Source organism: Mchenga conophoros, linkage group LG10, assembly GCF_057382185.1.
Source record: "Mchenga conophoros isolate Kocher_MC1m ecotype Shallow Benthic linkage group LG10, M_conophoros_male_GT1.1, whole genome shotgun sequence".
NCBI lineage: Eukaryota > Metazoa > Chordata > Actinopteri > Cichliformes > Cichlidae > Mchenga > Mchenga conophoros.
Genome location: NC_140535.1, coordinates 1,719,933 through 1,737,979, shown reverse-complemented (window position 1 = coordinate 1,737,979; position 18,047 = coordinate 1,719,933). Strand labels below are relative to the sequence as shown.

The following is an 18,047-nucleotide window of genomic DNA, read 5'->3' as shown; positions in this document are numbered from 1 at the left end:
TGAGGCAATTTGTGTTTGTTCAGTCTTTTCTTTGTTGTAACTATGCTTCTTGGCTATAAAGGTCTTACTGCTGGAAAGCCCGTTTATTTCCCCTTCAATGGTGTCACGTTTGTAAGGAAAATGTGGGTTGAGCAGCAGAGTTGAGTATGTGGGCTGTGGCCATGAAAAACTCGTCGAATGTTCTCTGCCAATGCCGGACAGCTTATTCTGCTACTGACACTTGTTGGGTGTCATTTACTGAATTCTGAAGAATATCTGCAATTAAACGGTTTATTCTTTTAACAAATAGGGGCCTCAGTAACACGTGGAAGGACCATACACAGCCACAACAGCCTGGCAACTCCTGGTCACGTACTGCGACTCAGCCAGTGTGTGACCAAGGTGGTGTTGGGTTTTAGTTCATTCCCAAAAGAAAAATTAAAAGATATTCTGTAGAAAACATCCAAGATGTCGGGCCTAAATACCCACATCATGAAGTTTTGCACTCAAGCTTGTATCTTCTTCTGATTCTACAAGTTCGTTTTTAGTTTAAGCTCAAGCCCCAAACAGTCATTTTATCCTGTTTTCCTACAACAGAAATATTTCTACACTTACACTTTTGACACTCACACTGTTCAATGCTTTTATTTTGAAATTTGTCAATCCAGGAAGCCAAATGGAAAACAAAGTACAGATTTTATTTGAAGAACAGAGTCAGCAAGTTTTTAGCCCATGAAACAGTTCAGCAAACAAAGCAACAAAAATGCGCTTTAGGAAGCAAAGTGTTTAAAATAGCGAATTACTGGTGAAAGACTCGCCCGAGTTTCCTTAATTTAATTTGTCCAGAAAGGAAACGTAAATCATGAGCCTGAGGAATGCTTGAAACTTTATGCAAAACACTCGTGGAGGGTGTGAACAGAAACCAAACAGCCAACAAACGGTATCCACTACGTGAAGAATGGCGCCATCTCGTGGCCTCCTTCTGTCACTACACCTTCAAAGATTTGTGAAAAATGCTTCAAAGTGACGTTTTTTCACCAGCAGAGCAGCTTCAGTCGATGACGTCACTGAAGAGCCAGAAAACTACCAAGTTAACCTGTGACGTTCATCATCATCATCGTTATATTTGGATAGTTGGTGGAGAAATATCAGTAAACAGTTGGCAGCGTTCCTCGCAGCATTCACTAGCGATTAGTCTACATTTTCTCCGCGTTTTTAAAGAGCTGAAAGACTTCACAGCATTTTTAAGGACTTTGTCATCACTCTGGACATTTTAAAAGTCTGAAACCAGTCAGCTAAAGTTTGAGAGCTGTGCTGCTTTAGTTTCCTCCAGACTGTTTTCATCCCAGAAGAATGGACAGAGGAGACGGACGAAGAGACAACCCGATTCAAAGTAAGAGCGTGATCGGTTGGAAGGCTACTGTTATTCCCCATAGGCAGTATCAAAAAGCTCCATACAGCTGTTATTCATGGGGTTCACGACAAAGCAAAGGTGTATACAGTTAATACTAATTCATATTTGGTGCCATAAGCATAAAAACGATGTAAATGCGATAAGAAAATTGTTATTATTTTTCACGTTGCATTAATGGTTGTCATCAAGAGACCCGCGATCTGTACATTACTCATCGGCTAGTAAGCCTTCTCTGGGATCGACTGGTAGTGACTCCACCCTCCACCAGGGGGCTTTCACGCGTTCTCCTCTTTGCATTAAACTACTGCATGACAGAGACAACTAAATATCACTCTGTGATTCTTTCCCCCTGTTTTCAGGGCTGTGACAGGAGTGTGGTCTCTCTTTGCAGTTTTTCTCGTGGATTATCTGACAGTTTGTTTCTACACATGAACGTTTCTCAAGTTTTAAGGCCTCAGTCACACAAGCCCAGAGGCTGCTCTGAGCCCTGAAATCATCTGTGTGGTACTGTGTATTTCCTGGTGCACTGGGAATACACGTCTCTTTATAAAAAGGATTTAGACTTTGCACTTAATTGTAACAATATCCTAATAATTTAGTTTAATAGTGCATTACAACAGTGAGTGAGGGCTGAGGAAAACTGACATGAGGACGTTTACACGTTGCTGCTCATCGACTGAAGCCTTTTTTATTTGAAGGAGCAAACACACTGTAATAAGTGTAGTGGGCGTATGTTTGTATATTCCCTATGTAGTTACTTTGCATAAATTGGAATTTGTGGACAGTTTTAGCATCATATGAATGATAACAATAATATTTCTGTTTGTTGTTGTAGGGGTACCAGCTGATGAACTGGTTTTTGAACTGCAACAGCGTCCAGATGTTGAAGAGATTCACTCGATGGTCTGCTGCTTTCAATTCGGTCTGTTGCGCGGCCTCTTAACTGAAGAAAACCTCCGTGTTCTGGGCCAAGTTATTAACCAACTGCAACAACATGATGAGGAGGAGGACAATCTTCGGAATGATGAGGAAGATGCTGATGTTCCAGCAGCAGGCATAGAAATAAATCCACCTCAGGAAGTAGAAGGACCCTGGGTCAATAACAGAGCAGAGATCCCAGCAGGAGAAATGGAAATAAACGCGGCCCAGCAAGCAGAAGATCCCATAGCTGAAGAAATGAGGCGGTTCTGGGATGATGAGGAGGCTGAGAGTGACAGCCTCTCAGCCTCCTCAGTGACACTGATAACAATGACAGTGATGATGATGGAGACATGATGGAGTCAGGATTGTGTTATTGCCCCCCAGCCCAGTACTGGGAGGTTCAAGGAGGAGACCAAGGGAGGAGGAGGATGATGAAGAGGAAGATGGGAGACCCAGAAAACAGTCCAAACACTGAATTTTGCTCCTGGACGCTCAGTGTTGCACCCATCCTCCAAACCCACTGTCCCCCATCCTAACAAACTGAATCTCGGCTTTCCCCCTCTGACGCACTGACTTCGTTTCCTGCCTCCAGCGACCTGTTCACCTGACTGCCACGTACCACCTGTGGATATCTGTTCAGCCTGTGACACACTATGATTGTGCATACAAGTGGAATACAACACGTGTGTGTTTCATACCACTGGTACCTTGTTAGGTGGTGATGATCGTGCTCTTACTGGTCGCAGTTATGGAGGGAGTGGTCCTATTGGTTGGCTCCCACATCAGGGAGGCGGGGTTGGGGCCTTCCTTGCATCATTAATATGGTTTGCCTGTCTTCCTCCCCTCAACCCTGACCGGTTGTGGCAGACAGCTGCCTCCCTGAGCCTGGTTCTGTGGAGGTTACTTCCTGTTTAAAGTGAGGTTTTCCTTCCTACTGTCACCAAATCCTTGCTCATAGGGCTCATCTGATTGTTGGGGGTTCTTTGTAATATTGATGGGGAGATGAAGACAGTGAAAGAAAAGGAAAAAACTGGAAGATATGCTCAGGAAGGAAGTCAGCAGGCTCCAAGAAGAGGTCATACAAATGGACGAGCTTTTCAAAGGTGCCTTAGAAAACTGGACTTGGGCTTGTTGCAGTGAACTGAAGTAACTAAACATTTTGTGAGTGTGTGCACTCACACTTAGGACCATATAATAATGAATATGTGCGTGCTGACAGTTGGGCAGCACGTCCTTACTCCACTCTGTGCTCGTGTGGGTCTGACCCTTTCACTCCTCTACTTTTTGTTGCCTTTTCGTCACGTCTGTCTTCGTGCGGAGCTGCCGTGTTCTCCGTCGTTTTGCACAGAACTGTTTTTGGGGCAAATAAAATGCAAGTGGGGATTAAAACTGCAGAATTAATGATTACCGGTGCTGGAAAGGCTTGATGCAGTGTTTTGATTTTGTTGCCACTCGTACCTACAATGCAATGCGCGAAAGTCACGTGGTCTGTCAGCGGTGGCTAGCTACACAGCTATGGTTAGCTACACAGCTATGGTTAGCATACCATAAACATAAAGAAGCTGGAGGATGAACGGTAACGGTTTCCCTTAAACCTGCACCTGCAGAGTTTTAGACACAGCACAAGCTTGTTAACGCTCAGAGTTTTAATAAATACAGCTCAGCTGCGAGCATTAAACAATCCGCCGTGTGTGGTTGCAGCAAAAGACTATCATTCAAATATTCCATCACACGACTGATAACACTGTATCAACCATCAGCTCAGCCACTTTGTCTTTTATTAGCTGCAGAAAATGTTTCCATCAAAATCACTCCAACCCAGAGCCTTTGGTTGTTCACTGGTGCCTCACAGACGTGATTCTTTAGACTTGTGTGTGCGACTGTTTACTAAAATGAAAGAAGGCATGACAGCAGGGAAATGCAGCCTGTTCTCTTCCTTCTTCTTAATATTCAAAAGACATTTTAAGCAACAACTTATGGGCTCAAAATGTGGTCATAAATATTTTGTACTTGTAAATCAGGATTTGTATGTGTAAAAAAAAATTTGTGTGTGGACTTAGCCAAAAAACCCTGCAAGTTACAAGTACGAATTTTGACCCCATTTTTCTTCCTTTCATCTGATTGGTCAATGTCATGTCAATCACAAATGTAACAATCCAATCAGAGAACAGATGGGTTTGGCTGTCGGAGGGGCGCTTTTTTGAACTGCAGGTCTTTGAAGGGAATAAATGGCCTTTTACATGCCAACCCAGCGTTTTCCTTCATCACCACGAAGGAAAACAGTCTGTGGTCGTCCGAGTTTGGTGATTTTTGTGTCACAGGTCTACGTGTTTAATACAGGGACTTCCACAGCCTTTTCAACAGCGCTGCGGACCGCGGGGTGGGGGCGGGCAGGGTTTTGGAAATGACAGTCTTCATTACAAAGCTTTCTTCGTTATGAATTAGCATACATGTTTTTATTGAACATTTGAAGAACTAGCAAAAAAAAAACCCAGAAACTCTTGTAGAGGACATAAAGTCAGAGAAAAGACAAGGAGCAGGTGCATCTAGTACAGGTAGAGCTGCTGCAAAAACCCACAGAGCTCAGCAGCCAGCAACAAATTCTGGATCCTTTGCTTTTAGTTAGCAGTTAGCATTAGCAGCACATCCTGCGTCTGATGTGAAAGGACTTTTATGCTGCGCACTGTGACTCACAGCAATGGTCCTGGGTCAGCCCTGACTTTGTGTTAAACTAATCCTAAAGTAATAATAGTATTTCTAACCACTGATATACCACAACTTTCAACAGCTACTGAAAGTTAGGGGACCTAGCTGCTATCGGATATTTATATAGAGATCCTCCAGCTTCAAACTGTATCACCCTTCAAGGACCTGCAGTTCAAAAAAGCGCCCCTCCGACAGCCAAACCCATCTGTTCTCTGATTGGATTGTTACATTTGTGATCGACATGACATTCACCAATCAGATGAAAGGAAGAAAAATAGGGTCAAAATTCGTACTTGTAACTTGCAGGGGTTTTTTGGCTAAGTCCACACACAAATTCTTTTTACACATACGAAACTGATTTACAAGTACAAAATATTTATGACCACATTTTGAGCCCATAACAACTTAACTGACTTAAAACTTGGATTACTTTCTGTTCAAGGGCCAAAAGTAACGAGTTTTTAAAAATGTTGTCTAGAAACAAATATCTGCATCTGAATATGCATGAAGCTGCAGGCAATCGACACATTTCTGTTACTTTGTAACCAGAACGCTACTGACCAAGCAAGAGCTCAAAATATCAGGTGCTTGACGGGTCTTAGCTGTGTGTGCCTGCTGGTGACAGTGTCAAAAACTAGTTTATGAATTAAAATGACTTTTTGGTGCATGAAATAAAGTCACACTGTATGAATACATGTAAAAATGAAAATAGACAAACGTACTGTATTAAACCGTTTTATTGAACAGCGCCGTTCCTTCCTCTGACCAACATGATTCACATTCAGTAAGGCCACACACTCTGCTCAGCCAGCCACACTTTAGACTCAAAGCCAGGTGGTCACGCTTTAAAATCAGAGGCTGTCACATTTACACCAAAGAGATGATTTTTATTGAAATGTTCAACGTCTCACTTTGACAAATTGTCCCATTACTGGCTTGAGAACTGTTAGAATATTTAAATATTGACTGCAACAAAGCAGATTATACACATGACCACAACTTGTAATTCTTTTCATACATTTGTGTCTGAACCTCAAGTTACAGAAAAATAGCGTCACAAAAAGCACATCTGCAGCCACGTGACAGCTGCTGGCCGATGGCATCATCAGTCTTTTAGGGTCATCAAACATATCGATGGACCGCCGAGTGCTTTAGTCTTACTGTACCCTCTCACCTCGAACTCTCCCAGAATGTGCACTGAAGTAAGGTTAATTACATTTGACAAAGCCTTGGAGGTCTTCCAGGAACTTGATGTACTCTTGATGCTCGATGGCCGTGCTCAGCTCCGTGAGCTCATCGACGAAGGTGTTGTCGACCCCACGGTCAGCCAGGAAGTCCATCAGATGGTCATACAGGGCCTGAGAAACAGTACAAGAAAGTAAGCAACCTTGAACACAGCGTTGGTTTCAGTGACTGTTATAATTGAACCGTTGCTGTGTGTACTGCCTCGGCTCTCACCCAGTCCAAAGAGTCTGTGTTGAGGTTGTAGCTCGTCTCCTTCCACTCTGAATCTCCCTGTGGCTGAAAACTGACCTCTCGAATGGCAAAGATGTCGCTCTCCTCTTCTCCCTCACCGTGACTCATCTACAAAATACAAATTGTTCAGTATTGAGCACTGTACTGCTCCTACTGGCAATATTAGACATTCATTTTATTTGACTTTACCTCATCTTCAGGGAAATGGCAGTCGAACACCAGGGAATGTTTGGCAGCCTGCTTTGTCACTTCAACAACAAAGTTGGGTGTTGATACAATCTCCGGCTGCAAAAAGGGGGAAAAAGCTTAATACGTGAAACGTTAAGGTTAAAAACGTCAGTGTGTAAGGCAGGAGCCGCCTACGGCGCTGTGCAAGCGTTTAAGTGTTGTTAGGAAATGAGCAAATGGAGGAGGCGTTTATTGAAACGAGTGCAGACATGAAAACACAGTAAACTAATATGAAAACAGTGTAGAAGACAAACTTATGAGTTCATACAACTCTAATGAGCCTGAAAGTCAATATTTCGTCTTTATTCTTCAACTCAGCTTTTGTTGCGTTTGACGAGCGCGCTAACAGAGATGTTTTCCATCTCTTGGACTAACAAAAGGCCATCTTATCTAATATTAGCACTGCTGGCTGAAATGCAGCCTCCACTGTTTTACAGTCGGAGCCTGTTTTCCCTCTCCTGACCTTTTCTGTACGTACCGACTATGATTTGAAAGAAAACTCTCACATTTAGATTCCTCACTAATGTTCAACAGCTTCTTGAGAGCCAGCCTTTCACTTCATTTCTGATGAGGTCGCAGTAGATAAACAAACTTCTCTCGTGTTCTGTCAAATCTTTGCTGTATTTTTTCATCCATTTCTTAAGGACGCAGCTTTCAGACACTCTTCATCTGCTGTAGATAGTTTAGGGCAGGAGTGTCAAACTGCAGGCCTCGAGGGCTGGTGATCCAACACAGCTGATTTAAATGGCTAAATGACCTCCTCCACATGTCTTGAAGTTCTCCAGAGGCCTGGTAACGAACTAATCACTTGATGCAGGGTGATATCTAAGACCTGCAGGACACTGGCCCCCGAGGCCTGGAGTTGGACCCCCCTGGTTTAGGCCTATCACTTGTTGTCCAGTTTCCTCAGATGTTTTTAAAAGGCCATATTGCACAACATGCTGCAATGACAGCTCTTTGGGAATCATCTTGTTGTTGCAGAAATACAATGTTTAACCTGTCAAACTGCGTCCAACCATCGCTGGCGTGTTTTTCACAGTTTCTACTAAAGAAATGGGAATAAATGTTTTTGTGACAGGCTGCTAGCAACGAAGTGCTTAAAGATACAAGTTTAAGTTCTTTTCTAAATCGTCTGTTGTCTTTCGTAGGCGTCTTTGGTTATGTTTGAATGACACACAGGTCAGTGTTAAAAAGCTTAACCTCGTCAAACCACTGGCTGTGCCTCACCTCCTCTTCTGCTGATTTCTGCTGTGTCTGTTCCACTTCTTCCTCAAAGTTGGGAGGAATGCTGTTGTTGACATTGAATGTGACCGTGACTCTGTGAAGAGCAGAAATACGGTGAGCTGGTCTGTCACGCCACGCTGCCCACACATTTTAGCAGACTTACTTTTCTCCAGAAACACTTCTTGTGAGTTTAGCCTCTGTGCCATTCATCTCCAGCTCCCATCCTCCAGACACCTTAGGAAGACTTTTGTTTTTCTGGATCTTCTTCTCTTCTTTGATTTCATCAGACAGGAAGTCGCCAAAAGCTTTGTCACCTGAACAAAGAGGTTATGGTTTCATCATGAGACGTGATGCAGTTTGTTTAAAGGTTTCATTTTGACAATTAAAATGACCATCGAGGCTGATTCTAACATTTTACACAACACACGGGTGCTGGTAAGACTGCTGAAAATGAAACATCTGCTTTGTGGCTGTCCAAAAACTTCTCGTTTGACACTATGAACAGTCCTACACGTGTCACGTGTGCTGAATGATCAAAGACTATTGGCAGGTTCAGAGCCTTTTTCAGTGACAGCCACTAATCACAGTTTAAGGTGAAAGACTCCGAAGATGCTGATCTCAGTCTATAACGATCGTTGAACAATCTTTTTACCCCTTTAAATTGTAAAGGACGTGTTGATCCAAGCAGTCCAAGTTGCCGGATCCATCTAATGTTACGTTTATTGGCTGCCTGGCTTGTATAAAGCAGATTAAACCAAACGTCACCTTCTGTGTGCAGTCCTCCACAGCCACACGACACCGACGGACTCAACACCTTGGAGCTGAAGAGTTTGGGCCTGTATCCAGACGAGGCTCCGTTATTACTTAACATCCAGAGAGACCGGGTGAAGGGCCGAGTTATTGCCGAACTCGGAGAGCGCAGTGCCGGGTAGCTGAGGGGCAGAACTCGCGCTGCGGAGGTGCTGGCTGAAGAAAGGCGAGCAGCTGCTCCCACCGCACGGACGACTGACTTTAGCATGATTGTACAAAAACACCACGACCTGTCACGACAGAATCAATGCGCTCAGTGCCGCACAGCTAACTGTGAACACCGGTTACCGACGCTGCTTCTAGAAGACGCCGACAGCACGTGTGGAAGGACACATTGACCCAGATACTCTTTGCGCCGGAAGTAATACTCTAAAAGCGAAAGACACGAAACAGCAATTTTAAATATTAAAAACTACACAGAATACGACAAAAATGACTATAACAGGAAAAATAAATAATAAATAAACTAATTAAAGTTATTTGGAAAAATTACGTGTGTGTAGACGATTGTCTACACATCAGCGCCCCCTGCAGTTCAAATCAGCGAGCGCAGAGGGCGCTGCAGCTTTTTACAGTGTGGCTACAAATCTAAAACTTCACGCTGTGACACTAAAACAGAAACGCTTACAAATACATATTTAAGGAGATTAAGTGCAAAAATATCTGCGTGCAGGGGCGAGATTTAATAAGGCTTTGCTCCAGAGTTAAACCCCGTTTTGGCTTAAAAACTGTCAAGATTCAATAAAATAGTCCCAGCCTCAGTTCTGCTACTGAAAAGCTTGGAGGGGTTTATTTCGATTGGTTTACCGTAGTGCATTTGTAGGAATTTCCCTTTTCAGTGTGTGTGTGCATACATGATCGACTGAGGTTCCTAAGGACGGGATTGCATCAGCCAAAGTAAAACAGACACTTCGCTGATCAGGTGCATCATGTGAATCCCTCCCGCCAGCAGATGGAGCTGCTTTCCAGTGTTTCAACAGCCCGCAGACAGCGTCTGTGAACCTGTCTTTGAACGGCAGCAGGGAGATCCTGTGTACTGAAGTGACTCAATGAACAGTCAAAGTCTTGAGACGCTTCTCATTTCCGTTTTGCTACTACAATGGGAAATAAGTCCATTGAAACATAAACGCAAATACATGAGGCAAAAACAGAGTTTGTGCACTTCTAATGAGCTTGAAAGTCCAAATATTTGGTATGAACACTTTATTCTTCATCACAGCCTAAACTCTCTTAGTCTTGCCATTTCTTTGAGTAGTCTTCAGGAAGAGTCGTCCGGGCTTCTTAACGGACATTCAAAGCTCTTCTTTGCATGTTGGCTGCTTCACTGCTTCAGCGATGGAGACGTCAGGCCACGACTGATGGTGCGCTGTTGCGTGCTTTTCTATCCAGGTCTACTTTTACTGCATTGGCAGAGTGTTTGTGACCAATATCATGCTAAAAAACAAACACACTACTCTTCTGATAGTATTGCATGGTGGGTCAAAATCATAACTCCATCATAACACAAGAGCCCCTGGAGGAAATGTCATCTTTGGCATTTTCTGTTGATTCAAATAAAGAAATGGGAGCGAATGATATAGTAACACAGCGTCTAAAGATATGACAGGTTGTATGTGGAGACAACACTGGCTTCTCCCTCAAAGTTATGCAAAGTGTTGGCTGTTTAAGAGACTTGAATAATAATTAGACTCATGCCTAATGTTGAACACCTCAAAAACTGTCAGTATGTATTTTTCAAAACGCCCCTTAAACTTGAAGCAGTCAAACATATTCCTGGATGGAGTAGAGCTTGAATTAGCTCCAGAATTTAAATATCTTGGGGTCATTCTAGACCCAACATTATCCTTCAAGAGTCACATAAAGTGTCCCAGGTACTTAAATTTAATAATCGAAATTTTAATCATATACGTAATAATTTAAATATGAATGTTGCAAAAACTTATTTTTACTCAGTGATCATCTCTCATATGGACTATTGTTTGACGTCCTGGTCACTTGCTTGTCCAACAACACTTAAAACGATTGAAAACATTTATAAAAGAAGTTTAAAACTACTTGACAAAAAACCGACCTCCCACCACTGTCATGTGTTAAAAAAACAGAAATTACTGAACTTCAATAACTTAGTGAAACTTAAAAGAGTTTAATATATAAAGTCTTACACTCCTTTGCTCCACCACCACTAAAGCAGTTCATTAGGCATAAAGAAAGCTCAGACAGGACCACTCGAGCTTTAATCTGAGGAGACGTGTTTATACCCCACAGACGGACAGCATTTGGGCAGAACGTCCTCTCTGTCCAGGAGGCCATCTGTGGAACAGTCTTCCTCAACCCATTAGAGAATGCTCGACATTCAATTTGTTTAAGGCAAAGGTTAAAAACTGGTTATGGACAAATCAAGTGTGTGATCATGTATGAGTTGTATAGTTTTAATGTTTTATTTGGGAACAGAATGGTGTGTATGTGTAAGTTTGGAGTTTTTATTATGAATGAATGATGAATTTTTATGAATTATGTCTATTTTTTATGTTTAAGGACAACAGATGGAAATTAGCCCTTGGCTATAATCTGGTATGTTTACATTCATGTAAATTTTTTTTTTACATTTATGTTCATTAACATGCACTGTCCTAAATAAATAAATAAATAAATTTAAAAAACCCAAAACATTCCTTTGAAAATGGTCAGAACTGAAAATGAGTGAAAAAGCATCCAACGGAGAACTTAGCCTGGAGAACTATTGCTCAAAAGCACTTAGCTCGTCTGCTTGGAAGCAAAATGTTTTTAAAAACGAGGTGGCTCAAGACTTTCGCACAGTGCTTAAACCATACTATGGCCATAACACAACAACACTAAACACATGTTAGAACCTGACTGACGTGTGCCGAGTCAGGTGGATTCGTTTTTATTAGAATATGTAACAAACATGTATTAGGATCAGATGATCCACGCAGAGAGGAGCCCCGGCAGGCGTGCATTCGTTCCAATAAACTTCATGCAGATCAGATCTTTTGATAATTCTCTAAAGCATTCAGCGTTTGACTACAAAGTTAGAAACTGTGTATTTTATTCAGGTTATATTTTACAATCCTGAGTCCAACGTGTAAAAAAAAGACACTCCGTCCTGTTCATCAACACGGCGTCATTTACATTCTACGAAGCGTGACGGAGCCGCACGCGTCTGCACGTACGTGTGGTGACCGTGTGGGCATCTGCACGACCAACAGCAACAAGCAGAACCTGGAGAGGAAGGCATGCTGGACGGTGACACGACTGCAGATGGGAAGAAGAGCATGCACGAGCTAACAAGGCTGTGTAAGTGAAACCATGTCAGTGTGACACGCTGCGTTTGTTTTTCATGTTGTGAATAAGGGAACAGCTGACAGTAGACTGAAACAAATCTACTTTGACTGCATAAAGAAACCCCTGTAAGACCACTTCATGTAGACCCCAAACAATCAGAGTGCTTTTCTTAGCTCCTGAAAAACTCATCCTTCAGAGTAGAGCAGCCACTGATCTGTCTGCTGTAGCGTTTTCATGGCTATTTGGTAGCAATGAAGAAGAACATGGTGGAGAACAGCCCCGTGCTGTGCTCCTTTGAGGTTACCTGTGCTGTGTAAATGCATGCAACTACTGATAGAATCAAAGCAAACTGGCTTTTCAGGCCAACCGTGTGGCTAAATGACGAGAAGAAGAAATTACAGCTCATAAAATTGGAATGACAGTCCGGAGGAAGTCAAGCTTCGATATGCAGACTTCTGCTTCAGTGACACATGCCCAAAGCTTGTCAACTGGGAGGTAGTGAAATCCAGAGTAGTTTACGACACAGCGGACGTTCTGCACCAACTTGCAATAAGAGTCTTTGTGGCAGGCGGCCCGTTTCTTTGTTGGTTAGCTCTTGTTGAGGTGGAGCTTGCGGCCAAAGTACTCGGGCGCTGCATCCAGCAGCCAGTCGGCGTCGACCAAACAGAGGTCTCTCATGTAGCAGCGGGAGGTGTGCAGCAGCTCGTTGAAGACCACGTACGCTGGCTTGGCCTGGAAAAGGACGGAGGACGGGTGGATGGCCACGGGCTGGTGGGTGTCTAGAGCCAAGTAGCTGCCGTCGGGCTGCAGCTCTGCAGCGTTGACAAACATCCCGTGGGCAAGGCAGCGGCGAACGCTCGCCGTGTCTGCTCCACACGATTCCAGTTTCAGGTTCAGCTGGGAAAACAAGACGTGACTTATTAGACAGGTCACATGACTTCACCGCAGAGACGCACAAAGACAGGTGTGCAGCAGAGATCAAGGAGGAAAGCACCCATTCATCAACTCGCTGTTTTCAAAATAGCCCCGGAGGCGTTAGCCTGTGAGATGATGCACATTCATAATAATATTTACACATTAAATGTTAATAAATACTCTGTAGTTGATCAGGATAAACAGCGATTCCTGGGAGAATCCCTGTGTGCTGGCAGAGGTCAGCAGATGTACCTTAAGGCAGATTTCTTTAAGTTGTGCCTGGACGTCTTTCACGAGGCCCATGTTCCTGCTGTTGACAAAGTTCTCCCGACACCACTCCTACAGCAGCAGAGATCACGTGACAGCTCAGCAGCACGATTTCATTTATGTATTTTCACTAGTTGTGTTCATCGCACCCACCTTGTTGCCACCGACTTTCTTGAACGCTCTGTAAATGTTTAGCAGCGTCATGTGGTCTCCTTCACTGGACATGAACTTCTTGCGCACTGCAAGCACTTCGTCCCGCCGGGCCGGAGGGTTGTACAGCACGGTGTCCACAGACAGCAGCGACACGATGCTCAAAATCTCCTCGGAACACGAGTAGTCCGGGGACAGCAGGATGGTCTGCGGCGTGGAGCAAACAGAGGGGTCTGCTTGTGAGCTGACACTTTGACTAAATGTACAAAGAATATCAGAGCAGAACCAGCAGGATTTACTTTGGCATATCTGGGCTCCAGAGGGAAGCTCGCCATCTTCTTTCCCAGAGTGGTGAGGAAAACCTGCCCGTCCTTCTTCTCCACAGCTCCCAACAGCTCCAAATGATCCACAGCAGAACGGATGGCCTCTGGTGGGAAACACAAAGCACTACTACAGCTAACTCTGCATCGCTTACCGGAGGACCAGAGGGGATTCCTGACTGACAGCATCTTACCTGGAGAAGGCTTGGACATGAAATCAAAGTTTGTCACGTCTGGAATCCCCAGAGCCATGAGCTGCAGCATCACACCTGCCAAGTTACACCTGCGGGTGAGAAGCATCACACACAGCTAAATCAATGAGACACGTGAGGTGGATTTTTACTATCACGCGTGTAGAGCAGACTCCACAGCCTACCTCTGAATCTCAGGAACAGTCGTGGGGACGAGGTTGTCAAATTCCTGCTCAGTGTAAAGACGATAGCAGAAGCCAGAGTCCTCCCTGCCAGCCCGGCCTGCTCGCTGCCACGCCTGCGCTTTGGAAACACGCTGCACCGCCAACACCTCCAGGCCGCTGTCTGAGAGTCACATCATGTGCGCTGTTAGGAGAACACCTTATCTGTGCCGTTCAATTTAGGATCACGGGGGAGGGCTCGACTTCTTTCAAAGGGTCACAAGCCAAACAAATATTTTTACACATCTAAATGATCCTTACAGCAAAAAAACCCTGGAAACCACATTTTTTCCCATTTGTGGGTTTTTTTCCATCCATCTAGCTTCTGCTGCTTATCCAGAGCCGGTCACAGGGGCAGCAGCCCAACCGAGGGACCAGACTAAGAACAATTCAGAAGAAGCCCATCGAGGGAACAGTTCCCCCTGCCCGGGATAGGGTTACCGGGGCCCTGCCCTGGAGCCAGGCCCGGGGAGGGTGCCTGCGGGCGAGCGTCTGGTGGCTGGGCCTAAATCCATGTGGCACAGTGTGAAAAAGGGACACGGACCCATCTTCCTGCAGGCCCACTACCCGCAGGAGGCGCTGCAGGGGTCGGGTGCACCGTGTTTCCCCCCCTTAGTATTAAATGGAAAGACTCAAGCACAAGTATTTCTCTCTGCGTGATTTGTGAATTTGCAATCTGAATCTTCTCACCTGGATTGAAGCGTTTGGCCTTCACCATCCCCGTGTCTATGACGTATTTGATCCCAGAGATTGTAACTGATGTCTCGGCGATGTTTGTGGAGAGAATGACTTTCCTGCAGCCCTGGAGAGAAAAACGTTTGCAAGACTTACAACATGATGCTGAATGTCTAAATCAGAAGATACTGCTGAGAGCAGCAGTGTGAGATGTTGAGACATGTTTGTACCTTTGGAGCTGGCAGGAAGACCCTGAGCTGCTGTGTTGGGGGCAGAGATGCATATAGTGGGATAACTACCATCGGGCCACAGCTGTCAGGCAGATGCTTGGCGATGTCCCGACACGTCCTCGCCAGTGCCTCAATCTCCTCCTGGCCCGTCATGAAGACTAAGATGTCGTGTGATGAAGGAGCCTCCTGCATGACCGTGTGTGGAAAATCGTCATCACGACAGAACGTAACCTGTGTTTCCAATAATGATGCTAAGAAGAGCGGTGCGTTTGTTTGGCTTCATCTAAACTGGAAATAGGAGACACAGAAACTACCTGATGGATCTGGAAGATGGAGACCAGAGCAGCCTGCAGGTAGTCTGACTGTGGCTGTTTGGTGTAGTAGATCTGAATGGGGTGCTGCCTGCCTTCCAAGTACAACACGGGGGACTTGTTGAAGTACTCGGAGAACAGATCCACATCCATCGTGGCCGACATCACTATGACCTGTGGAGGTTAGGACACCAGGTGCAGGCTTTAGAGCAGATGCAGTGAGGCGATTCACACTGCGTTTACTAGAAACGCCGAAGTCACAACACGTGTGAACTTTGCTCCTACCTTCAAGGGAATCTTGTTAAGCTCCTTGCGCCTGCGCTGAGCCGTCTTAACCACACCAAAGAGCACGTCGGTGTGCACAGTGCGCTCATGAGCTTCATCCAGGACCACCACAGTGTAGCGCAGCAGCAGGGGGTCTCCGATGGCCTCGCGCAGGAGCATACCATCAGTCATGAACTTCAGCTTTGTCTCAGGGGAGGTGACATCCTCGAAACGCACCGTGTAGCCAACCTAAGAGGAAGCAACAGAAACACAGCGCAGACGTCAACAACGCAGAGGCATCAACTCCGGTGTCCACAGCAGACGGGAATCCCGTTTATCGTGAGTACCAGCTTCCCCAGCTGAGTCCTCTTCTCCTCTGCCACCCTTCCTGCCAGTGAGATGGCAGCAACTCTTCGGGGCTGAGTGATAGCGATCATGCCCAGCCGCCCGATGCCAGCCTCGTACAGATACTGAGGGATCTGAGTGGTCTTCCCAGAGCCGGTCTCACCTGCCGGATCACACAGGACTGAGTTATCTGACACATACAGATACAGGGCGGAGCCCAAAGCAAACTTTAACTCTATTTATATATTTAACGTTGCATACTTTTGATTATCACGTGGGCAGAAATAACAGAAGACACATGTCTGTGAAGAGACGTTAGCCAGACTTTCTACCCACAAACCCAACACAAAATAGGCAGTTTAAGATAAACTACAGAGTATAGTGTTGTTCACGTGTGCAGCTGGCCTCAGGTGTAGCAGCAGCTAGCTGTAGCTGTGAACACTCACCTATGAGGACAGCACCGTGCAGCTGCCTCAGCTGGCTCAGGAGCTGAGGCTTCGCTTGATAGATGGGAAGCTGCTTCCTCTGGACGTCTATCGGAGTGCTCGCATTTCCCTTTCTAGGCAGCAGCATTCCAGGCTTGTTCTTATCGAGGCGGAAAAACACGGATCCCGGCTTGAATCTTTTAGCCGGAGGAGGGTCGGGGTCGTGAGGCATGTTCTGGAAAAAGTGACTGTGGGAGCGAAACCGCCGAGGGCCCTTTTTCAGATTGTTTCACGCCAGAAATGAAGAAAATAAAGTTGTTTTCATACTCGCTGCCAGACCAGCGAGCGGCACTGCGGATGTTTTGCTACCTCGGCAAAAAAAACCTTCCCACGTGGTCGGCGCAGAGGTTTGACGTCATAGGTCGCGTTTATAGCACGTAGTAACATACGTCCTGTACTGGCGCACAGCCCTTTGACCTCCTGGACATATCCATACAGTTTGCCTTTACTACACCGGCCACGTTATTAGGTACAGCTATTCAACTGTCTTTAAGGGCAGCAAGCGACTGAGTTCACCTCAGTGACTTTGAACGCGGCATGGCTGTTGGTGGCAGCATCAGCAGCTGAGAGCAAAACATCCAGTGAGCGGCAGCTGGTGACTTGATGCTGATAGAGATTTCAGAGGAGAAAGATGGAGCCACTCCTTACATCATAAATGATGTAAGACAGGAGGTTGGCATCATGGATGTGCAGCCGACAAATCTGCGGCAGCTGTGTGACGCCATCATGTCTGTATGAACCAGCATCTCTGAGGAATGAATCTGTGCCACAGTTTAAACAGTTCTCAAGGCAATAGGTGTGTCTTAGGGAGTATATAGCAGACACCAGTGTGACTTAAACTGCAGTATAAGCAATACAAGAGTGCTCTACAAAACAGGATATATACACACTTTACACTTCTTAGTCCATTAACATCACTCTAGTTTGGAGGACATGAAACAATAAATGAGATGGGAGCGACTGCAACAGTTTTTTTTAACGTTACTCACTTCCTGTGGTGAAAAGCACTTTATTTCTACAGGTGCGGCGCTCCTCACTGTTCCTCAGTGTCCTTCGGTTTCTCACCGCCTGCGTTGTTACTGCCACTCAAACTCTGACAGCTAGTATCACCCTAAAGGTCAGACTAACACTAACTTTACGAGCACGAGTTTGCGTGAGATGAAAATCTGTGGATTATATAGTAAAAATGGATTAATTGATAAACAAAGACATGTCATTAATAACCAGGATTGTACCAAGATCTTATTAACGTAGTCAGCTTATCAAAACACTACGTAACCACGGCTTTTAGGCATTTGGGAATTTCTTTTTTAAATCACTGAGGGGCAACTGACAGATTATTGATGTCAGGAGCTGATGGGACTGTTTTCCTGTGGGCTGAGATTCATGTGGATTCAGCCGGAGTCAGTCAGAGGAGAACTACACTCTTCCAAATTTCACCGTATAAACCTGACATCTGTTCTCAAAACACGAGCTGTGCAAAGTGCAGAAGAACACAAACCTGATCCAGAGCCGTCCGTGTGTGATGAAGAAACGGTTACTGTGCCACTCTTATTTCTAGCTCCAAAAGTCCGTGGTCAGTCATTAAAGTCAGTATTAATATTACAACATG

At 45.0% G+C, this 18,047-nt stretch overlaps 2 protein-coding genes across 2 annotated transcripts; both read right to left on the bottom strand.

The window, feature by feature from the left end:
• Positions 1-5,739: 5,739 nt before the first annotated feature.
• Positions 5,740-9,103, bottom strand: c1qbp (complement component 1, q subcomponent binding protein). The gene is made up of 6 exons (XM_085288123.1): positions 8,714-9,103; positions 8,112-8,262; positions 7,952-8,042; positions 6,686-6,781; positions 6,479-6,604; positions 5,740-6,378 (listed from the first exon to the last, which is right to left on the bottom strand). The coding sequence occupies exons 1-6, from the start codon at positions 8,964-8,966 to the stop codon at positions 6,229-6,231; spliced, it is 867 nt and encodes a 288-aa protein (XP_085144249.1). The 5' UTR covers positions 8,967-9,103; the 3' UTR covers positions 5,740-6,228.
• Positions 9,104-11,810: 2,707 nt separating this feature from the next.
• Positions 11,811-16,779, bottom strand: dhx33 (DEAH (Asp-Glu-Ala-His) box polypeptide 33). Its single transcript, XM_085288122.1, has 12 exons — positions 16,397-16,779; positions 15,953-16,113; positions 15,627-15,854; positions 15,345-15,515; positions 15,031-15,216; positions 14,816-14,927; positions 14,090-14,249; positions 13,908-13,996; positions 13,693-13,820; positions 13,397-13,600; positions 13,229-13,315; positions 11,811-12,958 (listed from the first exon to the last, which is right to left on the bottom strand). Exons 1-12 carry the CDS (start codon positions 16,605-16,607, stop codon positions 12,650-12,652), a joined length of 2,046 nt encoding a protein of 681 aa, XP_085144248.1. The 5' UTR covers positions 16,608-16,779; the 3' UTR covers positions 11,811-12,649.
• Positions 16,780-18,047: the final 1,268 nt, after the last annotated feature.